The sequence below is a fragment of the Cyanistes caeruleus genome, chromosome 36 (assembly GCF_971803275.1).
Source record: "Cyanistes caeruleus chromosome 36, bCyaCae1.hap1.1, whole genome shotgun sequence".
Classification (NCBI taxonomy): Eukaryota; Metazoa; Chordata; class Aves; order Passeriformes; family Paridae; genus Cyanistes; species Cyanistes caeruleus.
The window spans coordinates 1,077,659-1,094,327 of record NC_141737.1 but is presented as its reverse complement, the minus strand read 5'-3'; the positions used below and the strand labels follow the sequence as shown (position 1 = coordinate 1,094,327).

General features: G+C 57.6%; 1 protein-coding gene across 2 annotated transcripts in view; it reads right to left on the bottom strand.

Annotated features, from left to right (window-relative positions):
• The window catches only part of LOC111922613 (uncharacterized), a 35,080-nt gene extending 22,536 nt beyond the window's left edge, over positions 1–12,544 (bottom strand). For both annotated transcript variants that reach the window (XM_086871619.1, XM_086871618.1), the window contains exons 1-4: positions 11,381–12,544; positions 7,924–7,997; positions 6,189–6,320; positions 4,322–4,401 (exon numbers count right to left, since the gene is read on the bottom strand). In XM_086871619.1, coding sequence (XP_086727745.1) covers positions 4,322–4,401; positions 6,189–6,320; positions 7,924–7,997; positions 11,381–11,498 — 404 coding nt within the window. In that variant the 5' untranslated portion in view covers positions 11,499–12,544. The remainder of the gene's footprint in view (positions 1–4,321; positions 4,402–6,188; positions 6,321–7,923; positions 7,998–11,380) is intronic.
• Positions 12,545–16,669: the final 4,125 nt, after the last annotated feature.

The following is a 16,669-nucleotide window of genomic DNA, read 5'->3' as shown; positions in this document are numbered from 1 at the left end:
CAGGGAACTGAGGAGAGACACCGGGACCACGGGTCAGAACCTCAGAACCTTCCCGGCCTTCCAGAACCTTCCCGGCCTTCCAGAACATTCCCCAGGGAGCTGTGGGTCAGAACCAGGACCTTGGGTCAGAACCTTCCCGGCCTTCCAGAACCTTCCCTAGGGACCTTCGGGTCAGAACCTTCCCGGCCTTCCAGAACATTCCTGGCCTTCCAGAACCTTCCCCAGGGAACTGTGGGGAGACAGCGGGACCGCGGGTCAGGTCAGAACCTTCCCGGCCTTCCAGAACCTTCCCGACCTTCCAGAACATTCCCCAGGGAGCTGTGGGGAGACAGCGGCACCGCGGGTCAGAACCTCAGAACCTTCCCGGCCTTCCAGAACCTTCCCCAGGGAACTGTGGGGAGACAGCGGGACCGCGGGTCAGGTCAGAACCTTCCCGGCCTTCCAGAACCTTCCTGGCCTTCCAGAACCTTCCCGGCCTTCCAGAACCTTCCCCAGGGAGCTGCGGGGAGACACCGGGACCGTGGGTCGGAACCGGGACCTTTGGGTCAGAACCAGAACCAGAACCGGTTTTGGGTCGGTACCAGAACATTTTGGGTTGGAACCGGAACCAGAACCTGTTTTGAGTCGTTACCAGAACCAGAACCTGTTTTGGGTTAGAACCGGAACCGGTTTCGGGTCAGAACTGGAACCAGAACCTGTTTTGGATCAGAACTGGTTTTGGGTCAGAACCGTTTCGGGTCGGAACCAGAACCATTTTTGGATCAGAACCAGTTTCAGGTCAGCACCGTTTCGGGTCAGAACCGGTTTGGGGTCAGAACCAGAACCTTTTGGGTTAGAACCAGAACCTTTTGGGTTAGAACCATTTCCAGAACCATTTTTGGATCAGAACCAGAACCGGTTTCGGGTCAGAACCAGAACCATTTTTGAGTCAGAACCGTTTTTGGATCAGACCCAGAACCATTTCGGGTCAGAACCAGAACCGTTTTTGGATCAGAACCAGCACCGTTTCGGGTCAGAACCAGAACCGCTTTTGGATCAGAACCAGAACCGTTTCGGGTCAGAACCAGGACCGTTTCGGAAGGTTCGGAACCGGAACCGTTTCGGATCAGACCCAGAACCATTTTGGATCAGAACCATTTTGGATCAGAACCATTTTGGATCAGAACCAGCACCGTTTCAGGTGGGAACCGTTTCGGGTGGGAACCAGAAGCATTTCGGAAGGTTCGGAACCGGAACCGTTTCGGGTCAGACCCAGAACCGTTTTTGGGTCAGAACCATTTTGGATCAGAACCAGCACCGTTTCGGGTGGGAACCGTTTTGGGTCAGACCCAGAACCGTTTTTGGGTCAGAACCGGAACTGTTTCGGGTTGGAACCAGAACCTTTTGGGTCAGAACCGTTTCGGGTCAGAACCAGAACCGGTTTTGGATCAGAACCGTTTCAGGTCAGAACCGGAACCATTTCGGGTCAGACCCAGAACCATTTTGGATCAGAACCATTTTGGATCAGAACCAGCACCATTTCGGGTGGGAACCGTTTCGGGTCAGAACCATTTCGGGCCAGAACCGTTTTTGGGTCAGAACTGGAACCGGTTTTAGGTCAGAACCATTTCGGATCAGAACCATTTTGGATCAGAACCAGAACCGGTTTTGGGTCAGAACCATTTCAGGTCAGAACCATTTTGGATCAGAACCAGAACCACTTTTCGGTCAGAACCAGAACCATTTTTGGGTCAGAACCGGAACCGGTTTCGGGTCAGAACTGTTTCAGGTAGGAACCAGAACCGTTTCGGGTCGGAACTGTTTCGGATCAGAACCATTTCGGGTCAGACCCAGAACCATTTTGGATCAGAACCATTTTGGATCAGAACCAGCACCATTTCGGGTGGGAACCGTTTCGGATCAGAACCATTTCGGGTCAGAACCGGTTTTGGGTCAGAACCGGAACCTTTTCGGGTCAGAACCAGAACCATTCCGGGTGGGAACCGTTTCGGGTCAGACCCAGCGCGGTTCTGGGTCAGAACCAGAACCGTTTCGGGTCAGACCCAGCGCGGTTCTGGGTCAGAACCAGAACCATTCCGGGTCAGACCCAGCACGGTTCCGGGTCAGAACCAGAACCATTCCGGGTCAGACCCAGAACCATTCCGGATCAGAACCAGAACCGTTCCGGGTCAGACCCAGCACGGTTTCAGATCAGAACCGGAACCGTTCCGGGTCAGACCCAGCACGGTTCTGGGTGAGCGCGGTTCCGGGTGCGTACCTGAGCCTGGGAACCGTTTCGGGTCAGACCCAGCACTGTTCCGGGTCAGAACCAGAACCATTCCGGGTCAGACCCAGAACCGTTCCGGGTGGGCGGTTCCGGGCCGTACCTGAGCCTGGGAACCGTTTCGGATCAGAACCAGAACCATTTTGGGTCAGAACCGGAACTGTTCCGGGTGAGCGGTTCCGGGCGTGTACCTGAGCCTGGGAACCGTTCCAGGTCAGACCCAGAACCATTCCGGATCAGAACCAGAACCGTTTCGGGTCAGACCCAGCACGGTTCCGGGTCAGAACCAGAACCATTCCGGGTCAGACCCAGCGCGGTTCCGGGTCAGACCCAGCACGGTTCCGGGTCAGAACCAGAACCATTCCGGGTCTGACCCAGTGCGGTTCCGGGTCAGACCCAGCGCGGTTCCGGGTCAGACCCGGTGCGGTTCCGGGTGAGCGGTTCCGGGTCAGACCCAGCACGGTTCCGGATCAGAACCAGAACCATTCCGGGTCAGAACCAGAACCATTCCGGGTCAGACCCAGCACGGTTCCGGGTCAGAACCAGAACCATTCCGGGTCAGACCCAGCACGGTTCCGGGTCAGAACCAGAACCATTTCGGGTCAGACCCAGCACGGTTCCGGGTCAGAACCAGAACCGTTTCGGATCAGAACCAGAACCATTTCGGGTCAGACCCAGCACGGTTCCGGGTGGGCGGTTCCGGGCCGTACCTGAGCCTGGGAACCGTTTCGGATCAGAACCAGAACCGTTTCGGGTCAGAACCGGAACCGTTCCGGGTCAGACCCAGCGCGGTTCCGGGTCAGAACCAGAACCATTCCGGGTCAGACCCAGCGCGGTTCCGGGTCAGAACCAGAACCATTCCGGGTCAGACCCAGCGCGGTTCCGGGTGAGCGGTTCCGGGTCAGACCCAGCACGGTTCCGGGTCAGAACCAGAACCATTCCGGATCAGAACCAGAACCGTTTCGGGTCAGACCCAGCGCGGTTCCAGGTGAGCAGTTCCGGGTCAGACCCAGCGCGGTTCCAGATCAGAACTGGAACCGTTCCGGGTGGGCGGTTCCAGGTGAGCGGTTGCGGGCCGTACCTGAGCCTGGGAACCGTTCCAGGTCAGACCCAGAACCATTTCGGGTCAGACCCAGAACCGTTCCGGGTGAGCAGTTCCGGGCGTGTACCTGAGCCTGGGAACCGTTTCGGATCAGAACCAGAACCATTTTGGGTCAGAACCGGAACCATTCCGGGTGAGCAGTTCCGGGCGTGTACCTGAGCCTGGGAACCGTTCCAGGTCAGACCCAGAACCATTTCGGGTCAGACCCAGAACCATTCCGGATCAGAACCAGAAGCGTTTCGGGTCAGACCCAGCACGGTTCCGGGTCAGACCCAGCATGGTTTCGGATCAGAACCAGAACCATTTTGGGTCAGAACCAGCGCGGTTCCAGGTGGGCGCGGTTTCGGGTCAGACCCAGCACGGTTCCGGGTCAGAACCAGAACCATTCCGGGTCAGACCCAGCACGGTTCCGGGTCAGACCCAGCACGGTTCCGGGTGAGCGGTTCCGGGTCAGACCCAGCGCGGTTCCGGGTGAGCGGTTCCGGGTCAGAACCAGAACCATTCCGGGTCAGACCCAGCACGGTTCCGGGTCAGAACCAGAACCATTTTGGGTCAGACCCAGCGCGGTTCCGGGTGGGCGGTTCCGGGTCAGACCCAGCACGGTTCCGGGTGAGCGGTTCCGGGTGAGCGGTTCCGGGTCAGACCCAGCACGGTTCCGGGTCAGAACCAGAACCATTCCGGGTCAGACCCAGCACGGTTCTGGGTGAGCGGTTCCAGGTCAGAACCAGAACCGTTCCGGGTCAGACCCAGCACGGTTCCGGGTGGGCGGTTCCGGTTCAGACCCAGCGCGGTTCCGGGTCAGACCCAGCACGGTTCCGGGTGAGCGGTTCCGGGTCAGACCCAGCACGGTTCCGGGTCAGACCCAGCACGGTTCCGGGTGAGCGGTTCCGGGTCAGAACCAGAACCGTTCCGGGTCAGACCCAGCACGGTTCCGGGTGGGCGGTTCCGGGCCGTACCTGAGCCCGGCCAGGGCCAGCATGGCGAGCGGCCGCACCCGGCTGCAGATCTCGTACCTGGGCTCCAACCTCAGCAGCACCTGCGGGGATCGGGCAGCTTTGGGGGGTTTGGGGAATTTTGGGGGGATTTTGGGGGGTTTGGGGGGATTTGGGGGATTTGGGGGGGTTTGGGGGTGATTTGGGGGGTTTGGGGGGGTTTGGGGGGGTTTGGGAGGGTTTGGGGGGATTTTGGGGGGATTTGGGGGATTTTGGGGGGATTTGGGGGGTTTGGGGTGGTTTTGAGGTGATTTGGGGAGGTTTTGGGGGGATTTTGGGGGGATTTGGGGGATTTTGGGGGGATTTGGGGTGGATTTGGGGGGTTTGGGGTGGTTTTGGGGGGATTTTGGGGGGTTTGGGGTGGATTTGGGGGGTTTGGGGGGGTTTGGGGAGGATTTGGGGGGTTTGGGGTGGTTTTGAGGTGATTTGGGGAGGTTTTGGGGGGATTTTGTGGGGTTTGGGGGATTTGGGGGGGTTTGGGGGGGTTTGGGGGGTTTGGGGTGGATTTGGAGGGATTTTGGGGGGTTTGGGGAGGTTTTGGGGGGTTTGGGGGGATTTGGGGGGGGTTTGGGGGGTTTGGGGTGGTTTTGAGGTGATTTGGGGAGGTTTTGGGGGGATTTTGGGGGGATTTGGGGGATTTTGGGATGGTTTGGGGTGGTTTTGGGGGATTTTGGGGGGTATGGGGTGGTTTTGGGGGTTTTTTTCTTTCTGCCACCTGAGGAGGTCCTGATGTCACCTGGGGGGTCCCTGAGGTCACCTGGGGGGTCCCTGATGTCACCAGGGGGGGGTTCAGGATCACCTGGGGGGGTCTCAGGGTCACCTGAGGGGGTCTCAGGGCCATTTGGGAGTCTCAGGGTCACCTGGGGGGGTTCAGGGTCACCGAGGGGGTCCCTGATGTCACCTGGGGGGTCCCTGATGTCACCTGGGGGGTCTCAGGGCCATTTGGGGGTCTCAGGGTCACCTGGGGGGTCCCTGATGTCACCTGAGGGGTCCCTGATGTCACCTGGGAGGTCCCTGATGTCACCTGGGGGGGTCTCAGGGTCACCTGGGGGGGTCTCAGGGCCATTTGGGAGTCTCAGGATCACCTGGGGGGGTCCCTGAGGTCACCTGGGGGGTCTCAGGGTCACCTGGGGGTCTCAGGGTCACCTGGGGGTCCCTGATATCACCTGGGGGGGGGTCCCTGATGTCACCTGAGGGGTCTCAGGGTCACCAGGGGGGGTCTCAGGGTCACCAGGGGGGGGTCTCAGGGTCACCTGGGGGGGGTCTCAGGGTCACCTGAGGGGTCTCAGGGTCACCTGGGGGGTCTCAGGGCCATCTGAGGGGTCCCTGATGTCACCTGGGGGTCTCAGGATCACCTGGGGGGTCCCTGATGTCAGCTGGGGGGGTCCCTGATGTCAGCTGGGGGTGTCCCTGATGTCACCTGGGGGGGGTCCCTGATGTCACCTGGGGGTCCCTGATGTCACCTGGGGGGGTCTCAGGGTCACCTGGGGGTCTCAGGGTCACCAGGGGGTGTCCCTGATGTCACCTGGGGAGGTCCCTGATGTCACCTGGGGGGGGTCTCAGGGCCATCTGGGGGTCTCAGGGTCACCAGGGGGGGTCTCAGGGTCACCTGGGGGTCCCTGATGTCACCTGAGGGGTCCCTGATGTCACCTGGGAGGTCCCTGATGTCACCTGGGGGGGTCTCAGGGCCATCTGGAGGTCTCAGGGTCACCTGGGGAGGTCCCTGATGTCACCTGAGGGGTCTCAGGGTCACCTGGGGGTTCAGATGTCACCTGAGGGTGTCCCTGATGTCACCTGGGGGTCTCAGGGTCACCTGGGGGTCCCTCCTCACCTGCACCACCTCCCCCAGCCGCTGCCCGTGGCAGAAGCGGCGCAGCTCCCGGCAGCAGCCGCCGCTGCGGGCCTGGCGGCACAGGGAGCAGACACCGAGCAGGAACCGCAGCTTCCGCTCCTCGTCCTGCAGCTGGGGGGACACGGGGACAGGAGGGGACAGCCGGAGCTGGGGGGGGACACGGGGACAGGAGGGGACACCTGGAGCCTCAGGGTGACACGGGGACAGGAGGGGACACCTGGAGCCTCAGGGTGACAGGGGGACACGGGGACAGGAGGGGACACCTGGAGCCTCAGGGGGGACACGGGGACAGGAGGGGACACCTGGAGCCTCAGGGGGGACACGGGGACAGGAGGGGACACCTGGAGCCTCAGGGGGGGACACGGGGACAGGAGGGGACAGCCGGAGCCTCAGGGGTGACAGGGGGACGGCCGGAGCTCGGGGGTGACACGGGGACACGGGGACAGGAGGGGACACCTGGAGCTCTGGGGGGACACGGGGACACGGGGACAGGAGGGGACACCTGGAGCTCTGGGGGGGACACGGGGACAGGAGGGGACACCTGGAGCTCTGGGGGGGACACGGGGACAGGAGGGGACAGCCGGAGCCTCAGGGGGACACGGGGACACGGGGACAGGAGGGGACACCTGGAGCTCTGGGGGGACACGGGGACAGGAGGGGACACCTGGAGCTCGGGGGGGGACACGGGGACAGGAGGGGACACCTGGAGCTCGGGGGGGGACACGGGGACAGGAGGGGACACCTGGAGCCTCAGGGTGACAGGGGGACAGCCGGAGCTCGGGGGGGACACGGGGACAGGAGGGGACACCTGGAGCTCAGGGGTGACAGGGGACACGGGGACAGGAGGGGACACCTGGAGCCTCAGGGTGACACGGGGACAGGAGGGGACACCTGGAGCCTCAGGGGGGGACACGGGGACAGGAGGGGACAGCCGGAGCTCGGGGGGGACAGGGGGACAGGAGGGGACACCTGGAGCTCGGGGGGGACACGGGGACAGGAGGGGACAGCCGGAGCCTCAGGGGGACACGGGGACAGGAGGGGACACCTGGAGCCTCAGGGGTGACAGGGGGACACGGGGACAGGAGGGGACAGCCGGAGCTCGGGGGGGACACGGGGACAGGAGGGGACACCTGGAGCTCTGGGGGGACACGGGGACAGGAGGGGACAGCCGGAGCTCTGGGGGGGACACGGGGACAGGAGGGGACACCTGGAGCCTCAGGGTGACAGGGGGACACGGGGACAGGAGGGGACACCTGGAGCTCTGGGTGACAGGGGGACACGGGGACAGGAGGGGACACCTGGAGCCTCAGGGTGACAGGGGGACACGGGGACAGGAGGGGACACCTGGAGCCTCAGGGTGACAGGGGGACACGGGGACAGGAGGGGACACCTGGAGCTCTGGGGGGGACACGGGGACAGGAGGGGACACCTGGAGCTCTGGGGGGACACGGGGACAGGAGGGGACACCCGGAGCTGTGGGGGTGACGGGGGACAGCCGGAGCTGTGGGGGTGACAGGGGACACCCGGAGCTCGGGGGTGACAGGGGACACCCAGAGCTGTGGGGTGACAGGGGGACAGGAGGGGACACCCGGAGCTCAGGGGTGACAGGGGGACAGGAGGGGACAGCCGGAGCTGTGGGGTGACAGGGGACAGCCGGAGCTCGGGGGTGACAGGGGACACCCGGAGCCTCAGGACACCCCAGCCCCGGGGTTACCTGCTCGGGGCTGCTGAGGAAGCTCTGGATGAAGCTCAGGGCTCCCCGGGCGTGAGCAGGAGCCCAGGCGGCGTCTGCAGCGTGGGGAGAGGAGACGGCTGAGGAGAGCAGGGCAGGAGCTGCAGCCCCTCGGGTGTGCCCCTTCCTCGGCCTCGGCATCTTCCTCATCCTCAGAACCTTCCTCATCCTCAGCATCTTCCTCATCCTCGGCATCTTCCTCATCCTCACAACCTTCCTCATCCTCAGAACCTTCCTCATCCTCAGCATCTTCCTCATCCTCGGCATCTTCCTCATCCTCACAACCTTCCTCAGCCTCAGAACCTTCCTCATCCTCGGCATCTTCCTCATCCTCACAACCTTCCTCAGCCTCGGCATCTTCCTCATCCTGAAACCCTTCCTCGGCCTCAGAACCTTCCTCATCCTCAGAACCTTCCTCATCCTGAAACCCTTCCTCATCCTCACAACCTTCCTCATCCTCGGCATCTTCCTCATCCTCACAACCTTCCTCAGCCTCGGCATCTTCCTCATCCTGAAACCTTTCCTCATCCTCACAACCTTCCTCATCCTCGGCACCTTCCTCATCCTGAAACCCTTCCTCAGCCTCGGCATCTTCCTCATCCTGAAACCCTTCCTCATCCTGAACCCCTTCCTCATCCTCAGCACCTTCCTCATCCTGAACCCCTTCCTCATCCTCAGCATCTTCCTCATCCTGAAACCCTTCCTCATCCTGAACCCCTTCCTCATCCTCAGCACCTTCCTCATCCTGAACCCCTTCCTCGGCCTCAGAACCTTCCTCATCCTCAGCACCTTCCTCGGCCTCAGAACCTTCCTCATCCTCAGAACCTTCCTCATCCTCAGCATCTGTCTTCATCCTGAAACCCTTCCTCAGCCTGAGAACCTTCCTCATCCTCAGAACCTTCCTCATCCTGAAACCCTTCCTCGGCCTCAGAACCTTCCTCATCCTGAAACCCTTCCTCATCCTCAGCATCTTCCTCATCCTGAGAACCTTCCTCATCCTGAAACCCTCCTCATCCTGTTCCTCATCCCGTCCCCTTCCTCATCCTCGCACCTTCCTCATCCTGAGAACCTTCCTCATCCTGAGAACCTTCCTCATCCTGAGAACCTTCCTCAGCCTGAACCCCTTCCTCATCCTCAGAACCTTCCTCGGCCTCAGAACCTTCCTCATCCTCACAACCTTCCTCATCCTGAAACCCTTCCTCAGCCTCGGCATCTTCCTCAGCCTCGGCACCTTCCTCATCCTCAGCATCTTCCTCATCCTCAGAACCTTCCTCATCCTGAACCCCTTCCTCGGCCTCAGAACCTTCCTCATCCTCAGAACCTTCCTCATCCTCAGCACCTTCCTCATCCTCAGAACCTTCCTCATCCTGAACCCCTTCCTCGGCCTCAGAACCTTCCTCATCCTCAGCACCTTGCTCATCCTGTTCCCTTCCTCATCCTCAGCATCCGTCTTCATCCTGAACCCCTTCCTCGGCCTCAGAACCTTCCTCATCCTCGGCACCTTTCTCATCCTCAGCACCTTCCTCATCCTGAACCCCTCCTCATCCTCTCCCGTTCCTCATCCTGTTCCCCTTCCTCATCCTGGACACCTTCCTCATCCTGAGAACCTTCCTCATCCTCAGCATCTTCCTCATCCTCAGCACCTTCCTCAGCCTTGGCACCTTCCTCATCCTCGCACCTTCCTCATCCTGAGAACCTTCCTCATCCTCAGCACCTTCCTCATCCTCAGCACCTTCCTCATCCTGAGAACCTTCCTCATCCTCAGAACCTTCCTCATCCTGAGAACCTTCCTCATCCTGAAACCCTCTCCTCATCCTCGGCATCCCTCCCAGCCCTGAGATCCCATTTACCTGATCCCAGTACGGAACCGGTTCAGGGATCCAGTCCCAGCCCTGAGATCCCAGTTCAGAATCCTGATCCCAGTTTAGAATCCTGATCCCAGTTCAGAATCCTGATCCCAGTTCAGAATCCTGATCCCAGTATGGAACTGATCCCAGTATGGAACTGGTCCCAGTTCAGAATCCTGATCCCAGTATGGAACTGGTCCCAGTTCAGAATCCTGATCCCAGTATGGAACTGGTCCCAGTTCAGAATCCTGATCCCAATATGGAACTGGTCCCAGTTCAGAATCCTGATCCCAGTACGGAACTGGTCCCAGTTCAGAATCCTGATCCCAGTTCAGAATCCTGATCCCAGTATGGAACTGGTCCCAGTTCAGAATCCTGATCCCAGTTCAGAATCCTGATCCCAGTATGGAACCGGTCCCAGTTCAGAATCCTGATCCCAGTATGGAACCGGTCCCAGTTCAGAATCCTGATCCCAGTATGGAACCGGTCCCAGTTCAGAATCCTGATCCCAGTTCAGAATCCTGATCCCAGTATGGAACTGGTCCCAGTTCAGAATCCTGATCCCAGTTCAGAATCCTGGTCCCAGTTCAGAGTCCTGATCCCAGTATGGAACCGGTCCCAGTACGGAACTGGTCCCAGTTCAGAACCCTGATCCCAGTACGGAACTGGTCCCAGTTCAGAATCCTGATCCCAGTATGGAACTGGTCCCAGTTCAGAATCCTGATCCCAGTATGGAACTGGTCCCAGTTCAGAATCCTGATCCCAGTACGGAACTGGTCCCAGTTCAGAATCCTGATCCCAGTTCAGAATCCTGATCCCAGTATGGAACTGATCCCAGTACGGAACTGGTCCCAGTTCAGAATCCTGATCCCAGTACGGAACTGGTCCCAGTTCAGAATCCTGATCCCAGTACGGAACTGGTCCCAGTTCAGAATCCTGGTCCCAGTTCAGAATCCTGATCCCAGTTCAGAATCCTGATCCCAGTACGGAACTGGTCCCAGTTCAGAATCCTGATCCCAGTTCAGAATCCTGATCCCAGTATGGAACTGGTCCCAGTTCAGAATCCTGATCCCAGTACGGAACTGGTCCCAGTTCAGAATCCTGATCCCAGTACGGAACTGGTCCCAGTTCAGAATCCTGATCCCAGTATGGAACTGGTCCCAGTTCAGAATCCTGATCCCAGTTCAGAATCCTGATCCCAGTATGGAACTGATCCCAGTATGGAACTGGTCCCAGTTTAGAATCCTGATCCCAGTTCAGAATCCTGATCCCAGTATGGAACTGGTCCCAGTTCAGAATCCTGATCCCAGTTTAGAATCCTGATCCCAGTATGGAACTGGTCCCAGTTCAGAATCCTGATCCCAGTTCAGAATCCTGATCCCAGTATGGAACTGATCCCAGTATGGAACTGGTCCCAGTTTAGAATCCTGATCCCAGTTCAGAATCCTGATCCCAGTATGGAACTGGTCCCAGTTCAGAATCCTGATCCCAGTTTAGAATCCTGATCCCAGTTCAGAATCCTGATCCCAGTATGGAACTGGTCCCAGTTCAGAATCCTGATCCCAGTACGGAACTGGTCCCAGTTCACTCACCGCGCCGCAGCGGCCGCGCCGTCGTCACCTCGCCGGGTTCCTCCGCAGCTCCTCTCTCCTGAGGCGTCCCCACCTCCTCCCAGGCCACCCTGGGCCTTCTCGGGGGTCTCTTCTCCATTTTACAGCCAAACCCAGAAAGGATCCGGGTGTAAAGAACCGGAAAAGTTCTGTCAGGTGAATACCTGAGGGTTGGTTCCGACCCAACAAAACCTGGGAGCTGTTGCCAGGGGAGGGTGGCGTGTCACAACCGGCCCTTTGTGACATTGTCCCCAAGATGCCACCAAAAGCAACACTCGGATTCCCCTCTGGCTCCTGCTGAGGGATGGAGAGGAGAACCGAGGGTAAAAAACAGCCCCAGGTTGAGTTAAAAACGATTTGATTAAAACAACAATAAAACAAAGCAAAGCGTGTGGATGAGAGGGGAGAGCGAGGCCTGTGGTGACGCAGAGACACCCGGCACAAGCGGAAAATTCAACAGGAAAAGGCGGATTTGAGAGGGGGAAGAGTGAGGGGGGAAAAGGGAGGGATCAGGAGGGGAAAAAAAGTGGGAAATGTGAGGGGGGAAAGGGCGGAAAAAGTGAGGTAAAAATGGGAAACGTGAGGGGAGAAAATGGTGGGAAACGTGAGGGGAGAAAAGAGCGGGAAACGTGAGGGGAGAAAAGAGCGGGAAACGTGAGGGGAGAAAAGAGCGGGAAACGTGAGGGGAGAAAAGAGCGGGAAACGTGAGGGGGAAAGGGTGTGGAGTGTGAAGGGAAAAGGGTGGGAAACGTGAGGGGAAAAGGGTGGAAAGGTGAGGTAAAAATGGGAAATGTGAGGGGAGAAAAGGGAGGGATCAGGAGGGGAAAAAAAGTGGGAAATGTGAGGGGGAAAGGGTGGAAAGGTGAGGTAAAAATGGGAAATGTGAGGGGAGAAAAGAGCGGGAAACGTGAGGGGGAAAAGGGTGTGGAGTGTGAGGGGAAAAGGTGGAAATGTGAGGTAAAAATGGGAAATGTGAGGGGAAAGGGTGGGAAATGTGAGGGGGAAAGGGTGGAAAGGTGAGGTAAAAATGGGAAACGTGAAGGGAGAAAAGGGCAGGAAACGTGAGGGGAAAAGGGTGGTAAACATGACAGGGAAAAGGGTTGAAAACAGGTAAAAAATGCGGGAAACGTGAGGGGAGAAAAGGCGGAATTTTGAGAGGAAAAAATGGCGGAAAATGTGAGGGGAGAAAAGAGCGAGAAACGTGAGGGGGAAAGGGTGTGGAGCGTGAAGGGAAAAGGGTGGGAAACGTGAGGGGAAAAGGGTGGAAAGGTGAGGTAAAAATGGGAAATGTGAAGGGAGAAAAGGGTGGGAAACGTGAGGGGGAAAGGGTGTGGAGTGTGAGGGGAAAAGTGTGGAAAAAAATGAGGTAAAAATGGGAAGTGTGAGGGGACAAAATGGTGGGAAATGTGAGGGGAGAAAAGGGAGGGATCAGGAGGGGGAAAAAAGTGGGAAATGTGAGGGGGAAAGGGCGGAAAAGGTGAGGTAAAAATGGGAAATGTGAGGGGAGAAAAGAGCGGGAAACGTGAGGGGGAAAAGGGTGTGGAGTGTGAGGGGAAAAGGGTGGAAAGGTGAGGTAAAAATGGGAAATGTGAAGGGAGAAAAGGGCAGGAAACGTGAGGGGAAAAGGGTGTGGAGTGTGAGGGGGAAAGGGTGGAAAAAAATGAGGTAAAAATGGGAAATGTGAGGGGAAAGGGTGGGAAATGTGAGCAGGAAAGGGTGAAAAGGTGAGGTAAAAATGGGAAGCGTGAGGGGACAAAATGGTGGGAAATGTGAGGGGAGAAAAGGGAGGGATCAGGAGGGGAAAAAAAGTGGGAAATGTGAGGGGGAAAGGGTGGAAAGGTGAGGTCAAAAATGGGAAACGTGAAGGGAGAAAAGGGCAGGAAACGTGAGGGGAAAAGGGTGGTAAACATGACAGGGAAAAGGGTTGAAAACAGGTAAAAAATGCGGGAAACGTGAGGGGAGAAAAGGCGGAATTTTGAGAGGAAAAAATGGCGGAAAATGTGAGGGGAGAAAAAGGGCGGGAAACGTGAGGGGGAAAAGAGCGAGAAACGTGAGGGGGAAAGGGTGTGGAGCGTGAAGGGAAAAGGGTGGGAAACGTGAGGGGAAAAGAGTGGAAAGGTGAGGTAAAAATGGGAAATGTGAGGGGAGAAAAGGGTGGGAAACGTGAGGGGGAAAGGGTGTGGAGTGTGAGGGGAAAAGGGTGGAAAAAAATGAGGTAAAAATGGGAAGCGTGAGGGGACAAAATGGTGGGAAACGTGAGGGGAGAAAAGAGCGGGAAACGTGAGGGGAGAAATGAGCGGGAAACGTGAGGGGGAAAGGGCGTGGAGTGTGAAGGGGAGAAAAAGGTGGGAAATGTGAGGGGAAAAGGGTGGAAATGTGAGGTAAAAATGGGAAATGTGAGGGGAGAAAAGGGAGGGATCAGGAGGCGAAAAAAAGTGGGAAATGTGAGGGGGAAAGGGCGGAAAAAGTGAGGTAAAAATGGGAAATGTGAGGGGAGAAAAGGGTGGGAAACGTGAGGGGAGAAAAGGGTGTGGAGTGTGAGGGGAAAGGGTGGAAAAGTGAGGTAAAAATGGGAAGTGTGAGGGGAAAGGGTGGGAAATGTGAGGGGAGAAAAGGGAGGGATCAGGAGGGGAAAAAAAGTGGGAAATGTGAGGGGGAAAGGGTGGAAAGGCGAGGTAAAAATGGGAAACGTGAGGGGAGAAAAGGGCAGGAAACGTGAGGGGAAAAGGGTGGTAAACATGACAGGGAAAAGGGTTGAAAACAGGTAAAAAATGAGAAACGTGAGGGGAGAAAAGGTGGAATTTTGAGAGGAAAAAATGGTGGAAAACCTGAGGGGAGAAAAGAGCGGGAAAACGTGAGGGGAGAAAAGAGCGGAAAACATGAGGGGGAAAGGGTGTGGGTGTGAAGGGAAAAGGGTGGGAAACGTGAGGGGAAAAGGGTGGAAAGGTGAGGTAAAAATGGGAAATGTGAGGGGAGAAAAGGGTGGGAAACGCGAGGGGGAAAGGGTGTGGAGTGTGAGGGGAAAGGGTGGAAAAAAATGAGGTAAAAATGGGAAGCGTGAGGGGACAAAATGGTGGGAAACGTGAGGGGAAAAGGGTGGAAAGGTGAGGTAAAAATGGGAAATGTGAGGGGAGAAAAGGGAGGGATCAGGAGGTAAAAAAAAGTGGGAAATGTGAGGGGGAAAGGGTGGAAAAAGTGAGGAAAAAATGGGAAATGTGAGGGGAGAAAAGAGCGGGAAACGTGAGGGGGAAAGGGTGTGGAGTGTGCGGGGAGAAGGGTGGAAAGGTGAGGTAAAAATGGGAAGCGTGAGGGGACAAAATGGTGGGAAATGTGAGGGGAGAAAAGGGAGGGATCAGGAGGGGAAAAAAAGTGGGAAATGTGAGGGGGAAAGGGCGGAAAGGCGAGGTAAAAATGGGAAACGTGAGGGGAGAAAAGAGCAGGAAACGTGAGGGGAGAAAAGAGCGGGAAACATGACAGGGAAAAGGGTTGCAAACAGGTAAAAAATGAGAAACGCGAGGGGAGAAAAGGTGGAATTTTGAGAGGAAAAAATGGCGGAAAACGTGAGGGGAGAAAAAGGGCGGGAAAACGTGAGGGGAGAAAAGGGCGGGAAAACGTGAGGGGGAAAGGGTGGAAAGGTGAGCTAAAAATGGGAAATGTGAGGGGAGAAAAGGGTGGGAAACGTGAGGGGGAAAGGGTGTGGAGTGTGAGGGGAAAGGGTGGAAAAAAATGAGGTAAAAATGGGAAATGTGAGGGGAAAGAGTGGGAAATGTGAGGGGGAAAGGGTGGAAAGGTGAGGTAAAAATGGGAAATGTGAAGGGAGAAAAGGGCAGGAAACGTGAGGGGAAAAGGGTGGTAAACATGACAGAGAAAAGGGTTGCAAACAGGTAAAAAATGAGAAACATGAGGGGAGAAAATGTGGAATTTTGAGAGGAAAAAATGGCGGAAAACGTGAGGGGGGAAAAAGGGCGGGAAAACATGAGGGGAGAAAAGAGCGGGAAACGTGAGGGGAGGAAAGGTCAGGAAATGTGAGAGAAAAAGGGAAAACTGCAAGACAAATGAGAGGAGCTCAAGGGTTTTATGGTCAGGGTCCCACTTGGGCTCAGCGGTTCAAAATGTTTCTGTGTTACTGCACCGTAATGGGGGGATTTAGAGGTGTTGGAAGGGACTTGGGGTGTAAATGGGGGAATTTCGGTGTGAGAAGGAGAAATTTGGTGTGCAGGGAGGGAATCTGGGGGCTTGGGAGTAAGATTTGGGGTTCAAAAGCAGCTCCATGAGGTCGAAAAGCACGATAAAGTGTTAAATTTGGATTTGGCAGGGGGGGAAAAAGAAAGGGAGGGGGGCAGAAAAGGAAGTTTTGGGCTGGGGAGCAGTTAGGGGGGCTCAGAGCCCATGAGGGAGGTTTCAGGGTGGGAATTGGGGGGATCCCCCCTTTTTTACCGTGCATCGTGAACATGTCATGGATGTCACCGAGATCCTTTAATTGCTCCCGAGGCTCCACGAGTTTCTTTTCTAGGGGGGCGGAATTTGAGGGGTCGGCAGAGGCGTAGGGGGTGTTTGGGAGAGGTCGTGAGGGCGGAATTTGGGGGGAAAAGAGGCAGGACCGGAGGATAATTTGGGACCGGAGGGGGTCTTACAAATTCCGGGCAATCACGGCAATAGAAGGAATCAAATTTTGGGAAGCTCCGACCCTCCAAATCCCAAATCTCCTTTTAGAGCTCTCCAAAACCAGAACTCCCTCAAAAAAATCCTTTCGCGCGGCCCTTAAATACCCGCCCCGCCCAGGAGGCGTGGTCTCTCCCTAATTTATGCAAGCCCCGCCCCTTGCTCTGCGCATCTTCCCTATGAGGGGGCGTGGTCAAGGAGAGGGCGAGGTTTAAGGTGAGGCGGCGTGGTTTAATATGAGTGGGCGTGGTTAAGGAGGGGGCGTGGCCACGCTGGCGTCGTCGCCTGGCAACGGCGCGCGGCGCGGGTCCTCCCCCCCGGTAGGCGGCGCTACCCGTCGTGCCCCGCGCGGCGCCGCCCCCCAGCGGAGGGAGCGGAGGGAGCCGCGGTAAAATGGCGGCGGGGCCCGGGCGGGGGTCGGGGGGGATCGGGGCGGTTTTGGGGGGTCCTGAGGGGGTCTGGAAGGGCGAGGGGAGCCGGGAGGGGGAGCTCGGGGTGGGGAGAGGGGGTTGAGGGGGGTCGGTGGCGGTTTGGGGCGGGATTTTGGGGGGTTTGGGGGTGGGGGGTGTGAGGGGAGGGGGCGTGAGGGGAGGGGAGGTGTGAGGGGAT